Here is a 21909-nt window from a genome sequence, read left to right as displayed (position 1 = left end):
CTCCTCTTCAGCTCACCCCACAGGTTTTCAATAGGGTTAAGGTCTGGGGACTGAGATGGCCATGGGAGGAGCTTGATTTTGTGTCTGGTGAACCATTTCTGTGTAGATTTGGCCATATGTTTTGGGTCATTGTCTTGCTGAAAGACCTAGTGACGACCCATCTTCAGCTTTCAAGCAGAGGGCAACAGATTTTGATTTAAAATGTCCTGGTATTTCAAAGCATTCATGATGCCATGCACCCTAACAAGGTTCCCAGGGCCTTTGGAAGTGAAACAGCCCCACAGCATCACTGACCCACCCCCTTACTTCACAGTGGGTATGAGGTGCTTTTCAGCATGCGCATCTTTCATGGCACGCCAGAGCCACTTAGAGTGTTTGTTGCCAAAAAGCTCAATCTTGGTCTCATCTGACCAAAGCACACGGTCCCAGTTGAAGCCCCAATACCGCTTGGCGAACTCCAGACGTTTGCGTTTATGATTGTGAGGGAGGAAAGGTTTTCTCCGTGCATGCCTCCCAAATAGCTTGTTGGCGTGTAGCATTTATATATAGCATTTAATTTTAAAATGTTAAGTAATTTGCATGTATACATGTACAAGTCATTGTTTTGTTTTATATACAGTATATCTCATTCAAATAAAAATTATTACATTTGCAGTGCTTAAAAAGCATTTCATAAAATATACATATAAGGTTTTTTTGTTTGTTTGTTTGTTTGTTTGTTTTTTAAATTATACTTTGGGGGGAAAAGAACAGGACTCCAGTGAGCTCGAGTGTAACCATATTATTTACCTATTCTGCAAGTTCATTAATTACCGTGAACGGAAAGTACTTTAAAGATACAATAATAAGTTAAAAAATGACTCATAAACTCTGTGTAGTAATGTTCTCTCAGTGTATTGATGCCAGAGATGATGACATTTACATAATTCTGGCTGATAGTTCCTTTTCTGTGGCGCATACAGGGGAAAAAAATCAGAACATTTTTTCTGATGAACTCCAGAGGCTATTTAGCTATTTAGAGGTTATTGAACATTCTATTACAAGGCACAGATGAGGTGTGTCTTCAGCTCTTCTCAAAAAGGTGCCCCCCTTCTCCCTTGCTTCTGTGTTTGGAGTCTTGTCCTGCTGATATGTTAGTTTACCGAGTTTACCGATTTATAGATGCGCGCGTGTAGCCCAACTCTGTGAAGAATCCCAGAATTTATGCAAATAAATCCATAAGCAAGTGTAATCAAACTAATAACACTGATTATTACATTATCTAGTAATATAAAATCGAAGTGTTACCATAGCATGTTTATAGTTATATACGTACAAGTAATTTTATTTAATCCCAACAATATATTTTTTTTAATTGTTGGATTGACCAGTTGAAAAGCCCAGTTATGTTCAATGGGTAAACTCTGGTGTAATCCCATTCTCTCCGCCAGGAGGCGTTGTTAGTCTTCAGGGCAGTAGTTGGCGACGTAATCGGCAAAGAAGAAGGACCAAGCAAAACAGGAAGGTTAGGCTAGCTGGAATCCAATGCAACGAAATAATAAGCAGAAAAAATGAGGTAAATCTACAAATCAATGATTGGTACGTCATAAATTATGAAAAAATGTTTAAGGGTTTCAACGCTGAATGTTGTGCGATGAAAAACTAGCTATTTATCACGCATTTGAGGAAACTTGCTAACATGGCTCTCTTATGGTGTTCTTTTAAGATTGTGGAGCATTCATTCGAAACCCACTTAAAGTCAAAATATTAATACGTTTTTTGTGCACTAGTAAGACCATCAGGTGCTATTTGCATTACATTCGGATTTGGATAACATCTTTGCGCACGAGACATTGTGTACATACAAGTTGTGAAGCGCTAGGTAGTATTCATTACTAGTGTTTATTAGTGAACTTTCATAATAACGCTTCTAATAAGATATTTATTAGTCTACTTTTAAAAATTAACTAAGTTACACTAAGTGGTCAACTGATGCAGAGCCTTGCCTCACTAATAATATGTAGTTGTTCTACAAGTGGTTACAAGTCTAAAATCTCGATTATTCGATGTACAATGTAAATCAATTTACATTTCAATATCAATCATCAATACTTTTACAATGTAAATCAATCAATTGATATCTCTTAAATTGGGGGGAAATGGTCTCATGTGAATTTTACATTAAATTGGGGGGGTGATCTAATGTGAATTTCACATGAGAACCCCCCGAATTGAAGCTCTATCATTTTCCTATAGTGAATGTCAGGAAAGATATCTTTAAAATTTACCAATTTCTTGCCAGCGTCTTAAATATTGGTCAAGACATGAGGCATTAGGAGTGGGAACCTCAGGGCACCTCACGATACGATTCACGATGCAAGGCTCACGATGGCGATTATCTCACGATATCACGATACAGCGATTATCGATATACTGGTGAGAAATTTGATACGTAATATTCTACGATACAACTGTTGAAACGGGGGAAAAAAAGATATTTCAAAATAGAAAAAATACTGTTTAAGTCATTTATTAAACAGTGACACCTTTTCTGTGCAACATTTCTTTAAAATATAAATCTACTGAAAATTGTGTACCTGCACATATAGAGGAAACAGACAACAACCACTGATATCTCTTGGAGAGATCATGAGGAATGGCACCCTTAATTTCTGTAACGTTTTAAATCTTAAAAAAAAAAAAATTCAACAGAGCGGTAGGTGTCAGTCAGCAGTTGAGTGGGGCAACGATAAAATTGGTGGGTCTTTTCTTCGTATATGACCTTTGTTGCCAAGAGCATTGGTTTGAGCACTTTCACCATCTGCTTCACCAATTGAGATGTCGGACTCAGTCAGTCACATTCTTCCTCACCTTAAAACCAACAAAATAAAACAAAAAATATTAGCTACTTAATAGCTTTTGAGTTGAAATCCTGATATTTTTTTGTGTTGGAAGTATTGAGTGAATTAAAAAAAATATGAATTGAATGTATAAAAATTAAAAATGCAAAAATGACCTATTTTTAATATGTAGGCTACATTAATTATCATGCACATCACCTGATATATCTTGGAAGCTATTGAAACCATTTTATAGCTCATTGTATCAAAATGGCAGTAATAACAGTTTGTGTAATAAACTAGATGGAAAGTGGTTCTCAACTAATATCGAATAAATCAGTAAATTCATGTAGGCTTGTTATTCATTTTCATCCAGTTTAGGGTCCTGGTTTATTTTATATCATTCAACACCAAATGTCATCAAAATAATACATGTAATTAAAGAATCAATTACATTGCAAAACTTTCTTACCTCAAGTGATGATAGCGAAGCAGTGAAGAAAGCCGGTGTCCACTTTGTCACCAGCTGCCAGTGAACCTTATTTTTGTTAGATAATTCTTGCATACAGCAAGTCCTTGTTCACCTTACTTCCTTTCTTTTGGTGTAAAATTTAAATTGTGTCCACATGTGTGATTTGCAGCAATATTTTTCTCACTTTTTCCTCCACCGTTCTCACAAAGCTTTATTTTTTTTTTCAACCCAACTGGAGCTTCCTCTCTTCTTCTCTAGACGACTTGTGCGCACTTTACCTTCACCGCCACTCTTGAGCGCCCCTAGTGGACCGCCAAGGAATTGCTCAACAAACATTGAGCAGTTTACAGCATCCATACTCCCATTGTATGGCCTATATGTCAAATAAAAGTATTGATACTTGGCGGGAGCATATCGATAATTGATCAGGTTGCAAAATATCGCTGATATATCGCTGTATCGCGATATTTTCACACTCTTATGAGGCATCGCGTTTTTTGCTCAGTCAAGAGATTAAAACTTTGAGAATTTTATTATTTTATTCATGTTAAAAAATGAGTGCGTAGCCTGATAGTTATTTTTAAAAATGCTTATGTAATTCACAAGTATTTTACTACAGGAAGCAGCTAAGACACTGAGCTAACATCATGGTGGATAATCGCTACGCCACTGCCCTGGTCATCGGCTCCGTGCTGAGCCTACTGGCTGCTGTTTACTTATCGGTGGCTGTGGGAACGCAGCACTGGTATCAGTACAGCAGCCCTCCGGCCGCACATGATGGGAGCAACGCCTCACTCTTGCGGGACGACTCCGTTGACGGCGAATTCAATGAGAAGACATCCAGCGAGAACTTGTATCGCTTTAATGGCACCATGGGACTGTGGTGGTGGTGCATCCTAGTGCCAAGCCAGTCCCATTGGTTCAAGGAGCCAGGTAAAATTAAGTTTCATAAGATACTAGGTAAATATGAGTGTTACCTGAATGAAGTCGTGATTTGAATCCAATCACATTTCAGTGTTTCCCACCAATGAACGAGACTGTGGCGGCCCGCCACAGTCTCGTTTGCCCCCCCCCCCCCCCCCCCCCGCCGAAAAAAAAAAAGATAATAATCAGATGCGTCAGTCAGCTGATTACACAGCTGTAGCCAACTCCACTCTACTCGCGCAGGTAGTAGAGTAGCATTTTAGAGTAGTATTTTATTCATTTATTTAAGAGACGCAAGGGGAACGAGTAGGAAGAATGGGAGAACGAGCGAGATAGCGAGAGATAGCGGTCGCATGTCTTAGCAGCCCGCTGTTATTTTGTTATTGTTTTTCTTTTTGTTACCACAATCAAGTGGGTAAGCAAATACAGACTTCTCTCCTTCTTCCCCATATCCGGGGCATTACAATAGTTTGGATCGGACTTTTCGGCGAAAGTGAGCGGTGGACGGCCGTCTTGGACGGAAAGCAAACTTTGATTGAACTTGCGCGGAGAGGTGGGGCCCAAAATAAAGCCTTGCTCTATTTTCAGAGCGTTGGTCACAGTAAAATATTTATTAGTTCAAGCAGAGTAAAATGATACATATTCACGGTACAAGAACGTCGTTTCCGTGTCCATCGATTGGTAAGAAAAGGCTGTTTGTACGAGTGACGTGTAGGCACTCCCGTCAGGGGGGACATTTCGCGTGGAGTGGCTATTTTTCGGCACAACACCGGCGCGCCAACTTCAGACAATTACGGCTGACGAAACTTGGATAAATGCGCCCCCCCCCCCAATTTCGCGAGATCTGGGACAGTCGAAAAATGACTCTCATACCTCCCCTTGCTAAGTTAATGGTACCTCGATGTGCGTTTGTGTGGAAATTTAGTTCACGAACAACGGGGAAAAAACTATTCACCTTCTCACCGAATCAAGTAAAACTCTTTCCACGGCTATTAGAATTCCCCCAGTCCTGTAAATCGGTCAGTTGACAGGACTGTTATTGTTGTGGTAATGTAGTACTTATGAGGGTCAAATAAAAAGGAAAAAGGAGGACTACGACGGCGGTCTGAAACCCGCGGCTCACGGGCCGCATGCGGCTCTTTAGCGCTGCTTCGGAGCTTTTTTTTTTTTTTAATGGAAAAAGATGGGGGAGGGAAATATATTTTTTTTGTTTTAATAGGATTTCTAGGAGGACAAACATGACACAAACATTCTTTCAATTCATTAATATTGTAATGAAGTTAAACTTGTGGTGGCATCGTACAACAGAGTAGTCACGTGGTGCGCTATAGGATCCACTGCAGGGAAAATAAACATTTAATCATGAAGGCTAATTATGTATTTCTAGCCAACTTAGTCATTTCTATAGTAGGCTAATATAGCTAGTATTGATAATTATAAGGCTTGTACAAGGCTTTTAATTTTTTGCTGCTCCAGACATACTGTATCAGTTTTTTTTTTTTTGGGGGGGGGGGGGGGGGGTCATATATGGCTCTTTCAACAGTTTGGGTTGCCAACCCTGAGTCACTACGAGATGTAAGTCGTACTATTGCTACGAGAAAAAAAGTCGCATTATTACATAGGGTAACGTAGCTGTAATCAGCTACGTATTTTACATGCATGTACCGTAGCTGAGAGCTATAACATTAGCCTAGCTAATGAAATATTTCAAATATATCTTTGTTATGGTTCTTCTTGGGGGGAAAAAATAATGAAAAAACAAAAAAATTAGCCGTGGCACGACACGGTGAGGCTGTCCGACTCCGATGCAGCCCACCACCACAGTTTCAAAAAATCCTATGGGAAACACTGCATTTGTTAGTCACACTTCTCTGCAACTGACCAGATTTGAAATAGTTGACAATTTGACATCACACACTCCCACATTGTGCCTCCTCCATTCCCCTTAATCTCGGGTGTACTGTGGAGGCAAAGCATCTCTACACAATATAAAGATTTCCTGGTTCTCTGACAGTAGGTTACCAAGCCCCCACAAACGAGACAAAGACAGTATACAAAAGCATACACGCAGGCTCTAACTTGCCATTGGCGAGTGGATTTGTCAGTGGGCAAGTGTTTACAGGGTGACCCCAAAAAAAGTTTACACTCAGTTGACTGCTTGTTTAAAAGCCATTGAAACATATCTACAGGCATGAAAATGGGTCAGGGGTTAAAAAGGTGAGAAGGGTGTGGAGGAAATATGTTCCAGTACACTGTATTGTACACCCCAACAAAATATTGAGCTCTGTCGACCCACACTGTGTTTCAGCAGGGCCATGCAGAGACCGGTGGAGGGGTGGGTGCTCGTAGATCAAAAGGGGCACATGAACAAGTATTTAATACACCTTAAAACAACATAACTTCAATTTTAACCAGCTTTAGATAATAATTGGCTGCGACTGTGACATACTTTAATTGGGAGGGGGCAACAGTGAATAGAAATCAAAACTGTCATCAACACTTTCTGGCTGTGACTCAGTCAGTCTGCCTCTTTTCTTCCTTCAACCTCTGCATCAAAACTTCCTTCCTCAACTTGTTCATCTGAGAACAAACCACATCAGATGGTCACTGAGCCACCAACAGCACAGTTTTCTATTATTTCATTATTATCCATACTTAACAACTCTAGCACCTAATGATTAATAAAGCAATGACATAAAAATCTTATAGAAAAATAACATTGTAATTGTGTTTATAATTGTATTTAATAGCCGACTATCCTTGCAAACTTGTTCTTACCAGGTCTGCTATTCACCCAGCTGATGAGGTATCCACTGCCTTTAGCAGCCTCATCTAACTCCTTTTTTTATCCCTCAATCTCCCTTCCCTACGACGCATGTCTATGTAATGAAATATAAATATTTAAAAAAACAAACAGACTCCCCGGTAGCTTTTAGTTCTAAAGCTTTCTTAATTTCTTTCTCACTCAATAACGATGGAGTTAGATTTGCGTTTTTATTATTCAATCAAAAAACAAAGTTACTTCTATCAAAAACAAAGTTGCTTCAATCAAAATACAGTATATACTTTTAATCCCAAAAAGTAGCTTCAATAAAAAAAAAAAAAATGTTTTTGATTGCAATAATAAATTTGAGACAAAAAAAGCATTTGAAAACTATTTTTCTTGATTGAAACAAATTTTTCCATTTAAGTAATGTTTTGCGTTTGGGCCACATTTTGGCTAGGACATTTGTGCCTTTATTATTCAATCAAATAAGTTGCTTCAAACAAAAAAATATATATAAAAAGAAAAACTTTGCACATGTGCCAATCACCGTTTACCAAAGCCTGAGAGGGTTTGAGTAGACTCACTATGAAGCTTTTAATAAAGCCAAGCATTTTCTAACTACTTTATTCTTGTTTAAAAATAATTCGGTGGGGCAGTAACATGTTTAAAACTTATCATAATTCTTACATTTTGAAGTGCTTGAAAACCACTTATAAATGATACTTTAGTGAAAAAAGTGAAAAAACATGTCTTATATATATGTATCTTTTTTCCAATGTAAAATCTGAATAAATGCATTGAACACGCACAAAAAATGGGGGGGGGGGGGGGGGGGGGCTACTTCGCGGTTTTCACTTATTGCGGCGGGTTCTGGTCCCCATTAACCGCGAAAAACGAGGGATCCCTGTATTTCTGAAAAGCTTTAAGAAGCAGGACTCATTCCCACCACTCGTCGGGCCACTGTTGTGCCGACACCGACCGTCAGCTCAAATCCAAGCCGAAAATAACGCGTCTCCGGCGGACGACGGGAGCGATGTGAGGCGCCCCCTCCATCCGAGAGAATGCCGCTTAATTTGACTCAACAGTGTGTTTCTTCGTTTATATTACCGCTAAATACACAAGCTTGACGCCAATTTAACGGGAGCTATTTTTTTTCATGGGAGATTTGGCTACCTCTGGCAGTGTTCAACGCAAGCTGCAACGAATGGCATTAACTTTATTATATCGCAAAACGTGAAAACGATTGAAACCATTACTCACCAAATTCAATCTGCTGGCAAATACAGGCAAGTGTGTATGCTGCGCTCTGGTCTGCCCCGATGTGGATACGGCCTGCTTTTTAGCTTTGCAATGCAACCGAAGGCTCTCCGAGCACTCCATGTACACGCGTAAGGAGTGCGCGCGTTTGGAATCATGGAACGCAGCTTGGGCCGATGATTGGTTCTCGTCAGCGAAGCATCTAGAAGGATTTGCTGACTGTGTTCTTAAGTGCTCAGTTTACGTACTAAGTTAATCACATGATGATAATAATAATAATTAAATAAAACCTCCCGACCCCCCCCCCCCAAAAAAGAATTTCTCCTCGGATCTACGCAATTCACGTAGGTCGCCCTTTTTGACTTTAAAACGGCGAATTTCGCCGAAAGGTGAGAGATTTTCATGCCTGTATCTAAATAGGTTGTCATGCTTAAGTGATTCATTAAGGTCACTCAATGCAGCTGGTAATCTCTCGTCTCTACAATTCCTGTGCTTCTGCTGAAAATGAAGAAAACTTTAGCTGTACCTGAATTGCTGCTTGGCGGTCTGACACCTACTGAGATTGCAGCAAATCTGAGAATATCCAGATGTGCAGTCTACAAAGTTAAAAAGAAGCTGAAAGATACTGGAACAGCCTCACGAAAACCTGGGTCTGGAAGTGCCCGATCTGTGCGGACCAAAAAGTTGATTGACAAGGTGATATGTGGCCGCCCCAGAGTCCAGATCTCAATCCCCTGGATTATAGCATATGGGCAACTGTGGAGGACAGTGCCTGTAAGAAGCCACAAACTTCTGTGGCAGCCTTGGAGAAGTCCATTGTTAGATCTTGGGAAAAGATGACAGCATCCTACATAAAGAAGACCTGTCAAGCGTTCTGCAGGCGCCTGGAGGCTGTTGTGACACTTAAGGGAGGACACATTGAAAAATAGAGTGTACTGTACATGTTCTTTACAATAATGTATAATTTGTGATTAAATTCTAATTCTAAACTGAATAAACATGGCATTTAAGTTGTATTATGGCAGTGTAAACTTTTTTTGGGGTCACCCTGTATATCAAGACCTAGCATAATGGCTGTTGGCGAGTAGGTTTCCAGGACGTACAAAGTGGTTAATGAGCAAATTATACTCTGTGGCACCTTAGAGTTGTCAATTTTAGAATCACTGTCCCGGAATGCCGTTCAAGTAATTTAATCCAAATCTTCAAGTCTTATTTATTTACATGCCAACTGATGTCTGATGGCCGTTACAGATTTTGATCTCCCCTTCATCCCCATTCCAGATCCCAAGTTTCAGAGGCAGTGTGAGCGCTTCACACTTCCTCAGCAGTTCTTACCAAAGTACAAATATCATGGAAACCACAACCGTGAAGAGGACCTGTTAAGGACATGTGAGTCTTTTTATTCAATGATTTACTTCTTGGAATAATTGATTAACCTGTTTCTAGCCTCATTCTTAAAAGCTTTTAGCCATACACCAATGTCTTGTTTAACAATTATATTTCTTATTAAATATGTTTAGACCTCTTTCTGGCCTTAAAGGGGAGGTTCAGAATTTTTGACATTAGAATTAATTTTCAAGTTAGTGCAGGTTTCATTAGTCGGTGGAGTTGGTTTCAACAAATTACGTGCAGTTTGTCAGTTGCAGTGCTTGCTAGCAAAAAAACATGCACGCATGAGGATCACCGATGACCCATGCAATCCCCATGCAATCAATACTGTTAGCTATTTTTTTAGCATAAGGTTATTAAAACTTACCATTGCATGTCAATAATTGTAACGGCAACATTTGCAATCCAGCAGCTCTGCAGGGAACAGGCTGTTTTTTCACTGCTGATTTTTTTGTCGTAGCCAGCAGCAAGTAGCCACAGTTTATATTGTTATTTGTTCTTCATAGGGAATTTGTGGAAACGGTCCTTTGCCCATTTCTTCTGTGTGTCTCCACTGCCTCTAAATGCACATTTCACCATGTTGCCGTCCTTCAGTTAAGACTCAGCAGCAGTGTTGGGAGTAACGCCGTTATAAATAACGCCGTTACGTAACGGCGTTATTTTTTTCAGTAACGGGGTAATCTAACTAATTACCGTAAATTCCGGACTATAAGCCGCTACTTTTTTCCCTCCCTCAGTATCCTGTGGCTTATAGTCCAGTGCGGCTTATTTGTTGATTTATTTGGGTTAATAGGTAACACTTTATTTGAGAGCGGCGTCATAAGACCGTCATAATTATAACACTATCAAGGGCATTAATGAATGCTTATGACAGATGTCATTGTCATCCGGCAAACTATGTCACTAACTCCATTTATGTTCAGCTCGGATCTTTTAAATCTATTCAAAAGTGAGATAATTTGCCGATGACACAAAATGACATCTGTCATAAGGATTTATTAATGCGCATGGCAGTGTCATGTCATAGTTATGATAGTCTTATGGCACGACTGTCAAATAAAATGTTACCAAATACCATAACTAGTAATTAATGAAACAACTGGAACAGCAACTGAAGAAATAATTGGCACATAACATGAATTTTGATTGTTATTTACATCTGTAGCGCTGCAGTGCATGCTAGGAGGCATGTTGGACAACAACAGTGTTGACGGCAGGTGGCAGCAGAGGTTGACTGTCTCTCCAAGGGAGCAGTGATGTCCAAATGAAGCTTCTTGAAGCAATGGTGGTTCATTTGGTCTTATGACCGTCATAATTATGACATGACACTATCATGGACATTACTGAATGCTTATGACAGATGTCATTAAGTGTCATCCGGCAAACTATGTCACTCCATTTATGTTCAGCTCGGATCTTTTACATCCATTCAAAAGTGAGATAATTTTCCGGATAACACTAAATGACATCTGGTATAAGCATTCATTAATTGTCATAACAGTGTCATGTCATAATTATGATTGTCTAATGACAGTTTTATGGGGCCACTTTCAAGTAGAGTTACCAAATACCATCTCTAGCAATAAATGAAACTGAAACAATAACTGAAGAAATAATTTGCAGAGAACATGAATTTTGATTGTTATTTACATCTGTAGTGCTGCAATGCATGCTAGGAGGCATGTTGGACGACAGCAGTGTTGACAGCAGGTGGAGCAGTGATGGGCAAATTAAGCTTCTCGAGGCAATGAAGCTTTTCTGCCCATTGGTTCAAAGCTTCATGGTGGCTCATTTGGTCTTATGACAGTCTTACGGTGCCGCTGTCAAATAAAGTGTTACCGGTTACTATCTTTTGGTGTAAATATTCCATAATACAGTGAGGAGTGCTGCGGCTTATAGTCCAGTGCGGCTTATCTGTGAACAAATGCTGTTTTTGTGTCAAATTTGGTGGGTGCGGCTTATAGTCCAATAATTATGGTACTTTTTCCGCCGTTACGACGCCGTTAACATTACTGACGGTCAAAAGCGGTGCGTTACTTACTCTGAATAAATTGAAGAAACTACCAGCCGTGTCGAGTCGACTCTCTGCTCTGTTGATTTGTCATCCAAGACTTGGGGTGCGTTCAGGTTCGAGAATAGCGCATGTACTTCTGACTCCAAGCTGTTTGTCCCTGCTCATTCAATTAGACAATGCTTTCCAAAGTTTGGTAACGTTTCTGTGTTTGCTACACCTGATGCTAGCCTCGTTCCCATCTCCCACTGTCAGCCAGCAATAATTGTGCTTCCATCTTGAGGACGGCAGACGCTTTGAAGGTGACGTGAATTGTCGGGAAACGAGCCTACCTAAATGCTGCCCCTCGAGAGATACGATGGAAGTGATTGTGATTGGCTGAGGGTTAGAGTCATGTGTAGTGGTAAGCCAATCAGAGCCGGTGATTTCACAAGCAAACCGGAACAGCGCGTGCGGCAAACACACACGCAAAACAGATGCACAGGGTCGGAATGGCAGAGCATTCAGAAGAAAAATTGTCCTTTAAGAGGTGGAAATATAGACACTATTTCAAGTTTGTCGAAATTAAAGGAAAGAACCTGCATGTAATGTGTAATTTATGTCCCGGGGCAAAGCTTTTGTCGACATCTGTGGTAAGCAATTCAAATCTGCTGAAGCACCCAACAAGTTAACTACCTGTCTGTTCTTCTCTATTCCACTGACTTGAATACTGCTCCGAAAATTTCAAATTCTTTGACATACAACAAGTTTTTTTTAAAGTAACGGAAATAGTTACTTTCCCTGGTAACTAGTTACTTTTACTATAGAGTAATTCAGTTACTAACTCACTTTTTGGAAGAAGTAGTGAGTAATGTAACTAATTACTTTTTTAAAGTAATTTAAAGTAACGTGCCCAACACTGCTCAGCAGACTAAGGACGAGTGTCTAAAGCACCCTTTTGTCGTCGCATTATGCATCTAAAAAAATAGTTTTGCAGAATGAAATGAATTACTGCAATTTGGTGTGACATTGTTTTGGCCGCACGGGTATTTCGAACAATGAGCTGCATTTTGAATTTGTTTGACTACATTAGATCTGTTAATATCATTTTTTATTGCCGTGCTAGCAAGCACCAATGACTTGCGCTATTTTAGCTAATCTGGAGCCCTGCAACTTGCAAATAACTAACAAACTGCACGTAATTTGTTGAAACCAACTCTACCAAATAATTAAACCCCTGCTAACTCCAAAATTAAGCCTAATGTCAAAAATTCTGAACTTCCCCTTCAAATGCTTACTGATCATTTTATTTGAACTGTAGGTTTTGTTGTTTCTTCCATGGTCTATTCCAGGGTTCACTAAATCCGGACCTCGGAGCAACTATTCCTGTCGTGTTTTCCATGTCTCCCTCCTCCAACACACCTGAATGAAATAATCAGGATCATTATCAGGCTTCTGGAGAGGTTGCTGATGACATAATCATTTGATTCAGGTGTGGTAGGGGAGAGAGACGTGGAAAACACTACAGGATAGATGGCATCGAGGTCCAGATTTGGTGAACCCTGGTCTATTCAATGAGAAAAACAGAAATGCTGTTGTTTGATTAGGTGTCACACAGACACTCACCATGCAAAGTTTATGTTAGTGCCAATTCCCTTGACAACTGAGTAAGTCGCCCTGTGAGTTTCAAATCTGAAACATAAAACAGTTCGCTGTCTATATAAAGGGTGGACCTAAATTTAGACTTGCCAGTACACTATATGCTATTGTAAAAACCCATTTGAAGTGATTATTTAAAAATCAGCAATAAAGCACGGCACGAATGGTAAGCCACAATACCCGGGGGTTCACTGCAGTCATACTGTATATTAAGCAAGCAATATACAGTAATTCCCATCCCAGAGTTGTTGATGTTAAATTTACATGCAGACTTGTGGAGGTGCCAGTTTCTCCTACCTCTGGTGTCTCTGGCCTTGGTCTTCCTCAGCGGCCTCATTGGCGTCTGCGCTTGCCTGTGCCGCAGCTTCACGCCTACCTTGGCTGTGGGAGTGTTGCATCTACTTGCAGGTAAGAAGTCACAAACAGTTGGTAAGTCAAATACCTTCATAAATTGACTCATTTAAAAAAATGGCTTTGAAGAGAGATGAGTGGGTTAAAACAGACTTCACTATCAGTTGACGAGACACGGAGCTTGGGGCCGATCCGTAGGGGGCCTATTTTCAAAAACTTAAAATTCAAATATTTTCAAAACCAAAGCTGCAAGCAACCTAAAACCAAAACAGGCACCTCCCTTAGGCATATATGTGTCTCCATGAGCAGCAACATCAAAAAATTCAAAGTCGTACCCTAACGAAATCCCGATTATTTTTCTATACAAGTATAACGAAACTTAAAATGGATATAAAATTTTCAAATTTCACGCTAGATGCTCACAAATCACCAAATGCAGAGATAATCACCTATATTTTCAGGATCAATAGCAATATTTAACAGGTTTTTGCCCAAAATAGCAAAAAAAAAAATATTTTTTTAATGTAGTGCAAGTTTTCAACAGCTAATAAATCACTCAGTTTTCACATCAGAAACTTAATACTTGAGGAAAGCATAGAGAATCGTCTTAATTTTACTCAACAAAAGCAAAATTTGCATTTGCTATATACAGTGCCCTCCATAATTATTGGCACCCCTGGTTAAGATGTGTTTTTTAGCTTCTAATATTTTTTTTTAAATCAAATAATATGGGACCATAATGGAAAAAAGAGAAAAATCCAACCTTCAATACAAGTGCATTTATTCAGTGGGGTAAAAAAAAACACATAAAGAAATAATTATTTGACATCAAATAATGTGTGTCACAATTATTAGCACCCCTGGTGTTAATACTTTGTACAACCCCCTTTTGCCAACAAAACAAGGTCTGGGGACTGAGATGGCCATGGGAGGAGCTTGATTTTGTGTCTGGTGAACCATTTCTGTGTAGATTTGGCCACATGTTTAGGGTCATTGTCTTGCTGAAAGACCCAGTGACGATCCATCTTCAGCTTTCGGGCAGAGGGCAACAGATTTTGATTTAAAATGTCCTGGTATTTCAAAGCATTCATGATGCCATGTACCCTAACAAGGTTCCCAGGGCCTTTGGAAGCGAAACAGCCCTACAGCATCACTGTCCCAGTTGAAGCCTGGGACCGTGTGCTTTGGTCAGATGAGACCAAGATTGAGCTTTTTGGAACCAAACACTCTTAAGTGAGTCTGGCGTGCCATGAAAGATGAGCATGCTGAAAAGCACCTCATACCAAATGTGAAGTATGGGGGTGGGTCAGTGATGCTGTGGGGCTGTTTCGCTTCCAAAGGCCCTGGGAACCTTGTTAGGCTGCATGGCATCATGAATGCTTTGAAATACCAGGACATTTTAAATCAATATCTGCTGCCCTCTGCCCGAAAGCTGAAGATGGGTCGTCACTGGTATTTTTTCCCCACTGAATAAATGCACTTGTATTGAAGGTTGGATTTGTCTTTTTTTCCATTAAGGTCCCATATTATTTGAATTAAAAAAAAATTATTAGAAGCTAAATAACACTTAACCAGGGGTGCCAATAATTATGGAGGGCACTGTACAATCATAACTTTATTTAGGTTGAATTCCGCTATTGTGTAGAGATACAAAATCCAACATGGCGGCTGTCACAAAACAAAGAGCTTCTTAAATTGAACATTCTAATTCATAAATGTGAAATTTCTAAGGATATGAACGTAAAACAGTCTAGATTCTTAGTTGAAAGCAAAAAACAGGCAGTTATCGTTCATTTTACATAAATATTACAAGCAAAAGTATGAGTATTGTGTAATCCAACAAGGCGGCCGTCACAAATCAGAGCTTTTTAAGTTGAAAATTCTTGTGGATAAATGCTTAAATCGGGGAATTTCTATACATGTGAACGTAAAACAGTCCAGACTCTCGGTTTAAGTATATATATATATAAAAAAAAAAACGCAGTTATCATTCATTTTATGTAAATATTTGAAGTTAAAGTTAGGCTATTTTTTTCCATTTTATTGTATTCACAACAAAGTGCATGCATGGTGCGAAAAATGTAATAATTACCTTGACTCCTCGACCAAATCAGTCTTGAGATACTCCTGCCTGCTTGTATGCAATAAAACATTGGTCCTATTTCCATTTAAATCCGACGATAGATCGCAGCGTGTGTTTGAGTTTATCACCGTGAAAGCCAAATGCTTGCCTCGGTCGGCCCCCTAGGGAAGGTGTAGCGCAATGTCTGTGGGAGCGGTCTTGTCAACTGATGGGAGAATCTATCGTTTAAAAAAAAAAAAAGTTGCGTCAGCGTTGGGAATTTGGGAAATTGACATTTTTACTTAAGGATATTAAAATAAATATTTATACAGCTTTCAATACAGAACTAGGCAACCACCTTTATAAGAGCAAAGACCAGCAATGATGCTTTGTGATTGTGGGTCCCCATTACACCAGTATAATACCCCTGCCCCAATGGGTGACCGGGATGTAGATATAGTAGCGTCCCTTTGCTGACGTCCTTCCTCTTCCTCGTTAGCTCTTTGCTCTCTGGGGAGCGTGTGCTGCTTTCTGGCCGGCGTGGATCTCCTCCACCAGTACACAAAACCTAAGGAGGTGGAATCCTCTCTGGGCTGGTCCCTCTATCTCGCCCTCATCTCTTTCCCGCTGCAAGTGATGGCGTCCGCCTTGTTCATCTGGGCAGCCCGCAGCCACCGAAAGAACTACACACGCATGATTGCTTACAGAGTGGCCTAAAATGGCAGCTGATGTTCAAAATCTAAAAGCAATGAGCGTACAGTGCGTATGGAAAGTATTCACAACATCTCACATATTCTACATTTTATGTGACAGCCTCATGAGAAAATTGATTAAATTCATTTTATCCTCAAGTTCTCCGCAAAACACCAACTAATGACAGCATGGGAAAAAATGTATTAAATTATCTTTTCATTTGTATTCAGTTTTAGCCACAAAAACCTTTAAAAAGCTAAATCTGCTGCTTTGAAGGTTCAGTGACCTCCCTTATATGTAAATGGAAGAACTTGCAAAGCAGGAATCTTCCTATAGGCCGCATGCCTAAACTGAGTAATTGGGAGAGAAGGACTTTAGTCAGAGAGGTGCCCAGGAACCTTTGGTCACTCTGCCAGAGTGGAGTGGAGAACCTTCTAGTAGACAACCATCTTCACCAATTACGCTTGTATGGTGGAGCACAGACTTCATAATGGTATTGACGGGACACTGGGTCGTTTAGTGGGGGGGAGGGGGGCTATCTCCGTCAAAGCTGACCGAGTGGAAACACACACAAAGAGCTTTTTCCATTGAAAATTATTGTGAATAATATAATAATATATATAATAATAGTAATAATATTGTGAACCCTCAATTCTTTATAGTAGTGATGCACGATAATACATTTTTCAACCGATATCGATAACCGATAATTACCTGCCCCTTCCACCCGATAACCGATAATGTCACGCCGATAATCCTATTCAAATATGTATGTAAAATTTTAAAGTATACAAAGATAAATGTTACTGTGCAAAAATGTAATGTAGTGCTATTTTTTTCCACATCAAATGTGAACAAGTAGTAAATTCCAACAACTAAACAATGGCAATGACATTGTGTAATGGTAAGCTTTTGGCAACAATTACTTAAGGAGTTAACACCCAAGTTGCAGAAAAATGCCTTTAAAAGTAAGCCATCCCTAACATATATCATATTACTACACTGCAAAACCACCTCCTTAAAACTAGCAGAATTGGACAAAACTGTTGATTGCGCACATTTGGAGGCTAAATCAAGTATATAATTATCGGATTGCATTATCGGTTGAATTTCGTTTTATCTGGATTATCTGTGTGACGTCATAATTGCCATTATCGGCCGATAATTATCGGTGACCGATATTATCGTGCATCTCTACTTTATAGATATGGACGTAAAACAGTCTCAATCTTTGGTTGAAAGCAAAAAAAAAATGGGCAGTTAGCTTTTTTTTTAAGTACAGGCATGCAAACTGGTTAGGGGTGAAAAAGGTGACAAAGTAACATGGACACACGGCATGCGCGGAAAAGTGCATTTCATAGTGCAACCAGAGACATCTGAATTAAACACAGTACATAATAATTTAACATGTACAAGTCTAAATCTCTCATCCTGAAATCAGAACATATAAGACGCATTAAGTAGCAAATTATACAAAATCTTAATTATAAAATATACAGTATGTCCCATTTGCATTAAGCAGAGAACAGCTGTACAGCATAAAATATGAATTTATAGGTACAGTATAAATTCCATTCACTTAACTATTATGTGTTAGATAGATAGATAGATAGATAGATAGATAGATAGATAGATAGATAGATAGATAGATAGATAGATAGATAGATAGATAGATAGATAGATAGATAGATAGATAGATAGATAGATAGATAGAATAAAAAAATTACAATTCTTCAAAAGTATTAACTGTAGTGATCATAACTTTATTTACATTAAACCAAAGCAATTAGTCCCATGGTCCTTAACTTCGATTGATAGGACATCATACTGGATAAACAGACGTACACCAGTAGGCTGTTTTATGAAAGGGGTGTGTACGAACAGCGCGGGAATGGGGGTACTTTCAAATGCGACCTGTAGCGGAGCTCTCTGGTTTGATAAACTCTCGATGGCTAAACGAATGAAACAACCTCCACAACAAGGCAAAACTCTTCCCTTTCTGTAATTATCGGAGGGTTTAGAGGGGCCTTAAATAACTCGTTGTCAAAAATAACTGGTGACCATTCAGAACTTTACTAACAAAGCTCTGAACATGACTTGTATGGAAGGCACTAGTTTATCACTGTAGTTACCTCATTGCTCATGATTTTTTTAATTTTTTTTTTTAATCATTAACAAGCGCTTTACAAAGGGGCCTTAAATAACTCGTCACAACGCCAACTGGCGACAATTCAGATCCCAACTGACGTTCGCTAACTTTACTAGCAAAGCCCTGTGTGAAAGGCGCTAGTTAGCCCCTCCGCAGTTAGCGCTACCTCGAGTAACTGCGTTCTACGAGGCGGTGAAATATCGAGGAACATCTGAAGTCAGTTATCAAGAAATTAAGCGAATACTTGTGTTATAGACATCATTACAAGCGCAGGAATTGATCGAACGACACGATTGAATGATTTCTGAAGACTATTATAGGCCATCACTCAAACTTTTAGCTTTAAGAAGTTAACCATTTTTGACATTAATCCCTTACCTTGCCGCAATTTCCAACGGGTCCGGTCGAGAAGCTGGGATGGAGAGGGGTTCCGCCTCCTCATTGCTGATTGGTGATAACTGTGCTCCCGTCTCTCACTGTTGTCAGTCATTTGTTGTCACGAGAAGAGAGTGGCGGTGATCGGTCTAGGTCATCGGACTAGAGTGTAATTTTGAGCATGGACTACGGTTTTGAAGTTAACGGTTTCACTCGCTCGTTAACGACCCCCCCCCCCTTTTTTTTTTCTCCTCGGATCTACGTGATTCAGAAGAAAGACCCATTTTGATTTCAAAACGGCGAAATTTCGCCGAAAGGTGGCAAGTTTGCATGCCTGTAAGTAAATAAGTCGAATGTGCTGCTCGTCTTTAAGTCAATGTGGCGCCGCCTTACCACAACAAAGAGCTTTTTACGTTGAAATTCTTGTGAAGTCTCGATTCTTCGTAAAAGGGAAGAAAAAAAAATGGCAGTTAGCGTTTATTGTAAGTAAATAAGTCGAATGTGCTGCTCGTCTTTAAGTCACTGTGGCGCCGCCATACCACAACAATGAGCTTTTCATGTTGAAATTCTTGTGAATAAATGCTTAAATCCCTGAATTCTTTTTAGAAATGGATGTAAAACAGTCTTGAGTCTTCGTTGAAAGCAAAAAAAAAAATATGGGCAGTTAGCATTTATTTTAAGTAAATATGTCGAATGTGCTGCTTGTCTTTTAAGTCACTGTGGTGCCGCCTTACCACAACATGGTAAATGGTGTTATACTTGTATAGCGCTTTTCCAACAAAGCTTTTTACGTTGAAATTCTTGTTAATAAATGCTTATATCCCTGAATTCTTTATCGTTAAAAGAGCAAAGAACTGGTCAGTTAGCATTTATTTTACGTAAATATGTTGAATGTCCTGCAGCTGCCTTATGAAAACAAATACTGTACCTTTTTCCTTTGAAAATTGTTGTGAATAAATGCCTAAATCCCTGAATTCTTTATAGATATGGACATAAAACAGTCTCGATTCTTGGTTAAAAGCAAGAAAACCGTGCAGTTAGCATTTATTTTATGTAAATATTGCGAACTATGATGCCATAGCGGATAATTTCTCCCATTGATTTTTTTCACAACGTTTCAAAATGCATGCATGGCACGAAAAATACAATAATTACATTGAATCCTTGAGCAAATCACTCCTGAGACAATCCTTCCTGTTTGTATGCGGTACAGCTTTCATACTTTTTCCACAGAAATCTGGCGTTAGATCGCTGCGTTCGTGTGTTTGTGAATAGCTCCTTTTGATGTGGGTGGCCTCTACTTGAATGCAAGGCCCAGTGCATGACCGATTTGACCTGTCAATACATTATGAAGTCTATGGGTTGAGTGACCAGATGAAAGCCATTCCTTAGTTAAATAAAAAGCACATAGCAGCCTGCTTGGAGTTTGCAAAAAAAAAAAAAGTTATCTCAAACCACGTGAGAAAATTCCCAAGTCTGATGAGACAAAGACTGAACTCTTGCCAAGTGTCATTTTTGGACGAAACCAGGCACTGCACATCACATGACTAATATCAACCATAAAATGAAACATGATAGTTCCAGACTTATTCTGTGGTGATATTTTTGTGTGGTAAGAACTGGGAGACTAGTCTAAATTGAGGAAATATCCAGTATAAAACCTGCTCTAGAGGGTCAGGCCTCAGATTTGGGTGAAGGTTTACCTTCTAACACACCTAAGCACACATCCAAGACAATAAGGAGGGACTTACACAACTAGGTGAATGTCATTGAGTGACCCTTCAGAGCCCAAACTTTAATGATATTGACAATTTGGTAAGATCTAGCTAATGGCTGTGGATCAACGCTCTCCATCAGACCCGTTGGAGATCCAGAGTGTGATGCAAAGTGGAATGGGCAAAGCTTGTCAAAGGTATGACAAGCGTTTGTCATCATGTTAAAAAAGATTATTGAGCAAAGTCTATTCATACTTAATGTACATTTTGAGTTTTGTTTATTTTTAATGTATGGACCATTTTTTTCAAAAAAAAAAAAAAAAAAAAAAGTCATTCTGGGGTGTTGTGTGCGGAGCCATTAGTGTCTTTTTTTATTTCATTGCAGAATAAGGCTGTAACGTAAATGTGGAAAGGGGGAACGCATTGAATTCTTTCAAGATGCACTGTATATTTGTAGCCAATCATCATAAGTGCTGATAATATCCATTACACAACATCCATTTGTGGTATTGCTTCTTTACTTTATTGCATCAAGGTAGCCTTTTTTCCTCCTTTAAGTGCATGCTATATTATTTATTGCTTGTGTTGCTGTGAAGCTTGCCTTTCTTTTAGGTGCCATCGGTTTCACTGCTGCTTTTCACCATGCCTTTAACTTTTTCTTCATCAATAGCACAATGCTAAGACATTTCAGCTGTTTGATAAAAACATTCTTCAACCTGATTGTAGTTGTTCAAAATATTTTTTATTATCATTATAATGCTTAAGCCTCTGTTTAATGCTACCGCTAATTGCAAAAAACGGTTTGTTTCAAATTATACGGAATACACTCCTGCTTGCTCTTTCGTATTATTCACCTTTGATAAAACCACTTAAAATGTCAAGCGTTCCTAACTGTTGGTAATTTTGTGGAAGTCTCTTAAAAGAGGCTCAAATTGTGTATGTTGGTCATTCCAGAATTGGGGGAAATGTATGTTCAACCCATCCCATTTGAAATAAAACTCATGCAAAATACTAAAAAGTAAGTTACGAATGTAACTACGGTTTTATGAATCGTGTATAACCGCCAGATTATTCAGTCACTCAGTATCCTCATGCTCATTTGGGAAGGTTTTGTAACTCGAGACTGGACCTGTGGTAACACTGGAATTTATACATTTTCCGGGGTCAAACTGGTCACGTGACTTTTTGAGTATACATACTCCTGACTGCATATGCCCAAAGGGCTCATTCAGTGCTTTCAGCACCGCCCTCTGGCAGTCAGCAGGGATCAACTAGATCATGCAGTTT

The 21909-nt window shown here is 39.3% G+C and overlaps 1 protein-coding gene across 1 annotated transcript; it reads left to right on the top strand.

The window, feature by feature from the left end:
* The first annotated feature begins 1450 nt into the window (after positions 1 to 1450).
* Positions 1451 to 21640, top strand: cldnd1b (claudin domain containing 1b). Its single transcript, XM_057843867.1, has 5 exons — positions 1451 to 1555; positions 3911 to 4224; positions 9521 to 9628; positions 13548 to 13685; positions 16190 to 21640. The coding sequence occupies exons 2-5, from the start codon at positions 3939 to 3941 to the stop codon at positions 16405 to 16407; spliced, it is 750 nt and encodes a 249-aa protein (XP_057699850.1). The 5' UTR covers positions 1451 to 1555; positions 3911 to 3938; the 3' UTR covers positions 16408 to 21640.
* Positions 21641 to 21909: the final 269 nt, after the last annotated feature.

This window comes from Corythoichthys intestinalis, chromosome 8 (genome assembly GCF_030265065.1).
Source record: "Corythoichthys intestinalis isolate RoL2023-P3 chromosome 8, ASM3026506v1, whole genome shotgun sequence".
NCBI classification, from domain to species: Eukaryota; Metazoa; Chordata; class Actinopteri; order Syngnathiformes; family Syngnathidae; genus Corythoichthys; species Corythoichthys intestinalis.
Note: the sequence above shows the minus strand (reverse complement) of the source record. Positions and strands in the feature narration are given on the sequence as shown.

Coding starts and splice junctions, on each gene's coding strand:
- cldnd1b (XM_057843867.1), top strand. CDS start 3,939: ATGGTGGATAATCGCTACGCCACTGCCCTGGTCATCGGCTCCGTGCTG. Junction 9,629..13,547: donor AGAGGACCTGTTAAGGACAT/GTGAGTCTTTTT, acceptor ATTTACATGCAG/ACTTGTGGAGGTGCCAGTTT. Junction 13,686..16,189: donor AGTGTTGCATCTACTTGCAG/GTAAGAAGTCAC, acceptor CTTCCTCGTTAG/CTCTTTGCTCTCTGGGGAGC.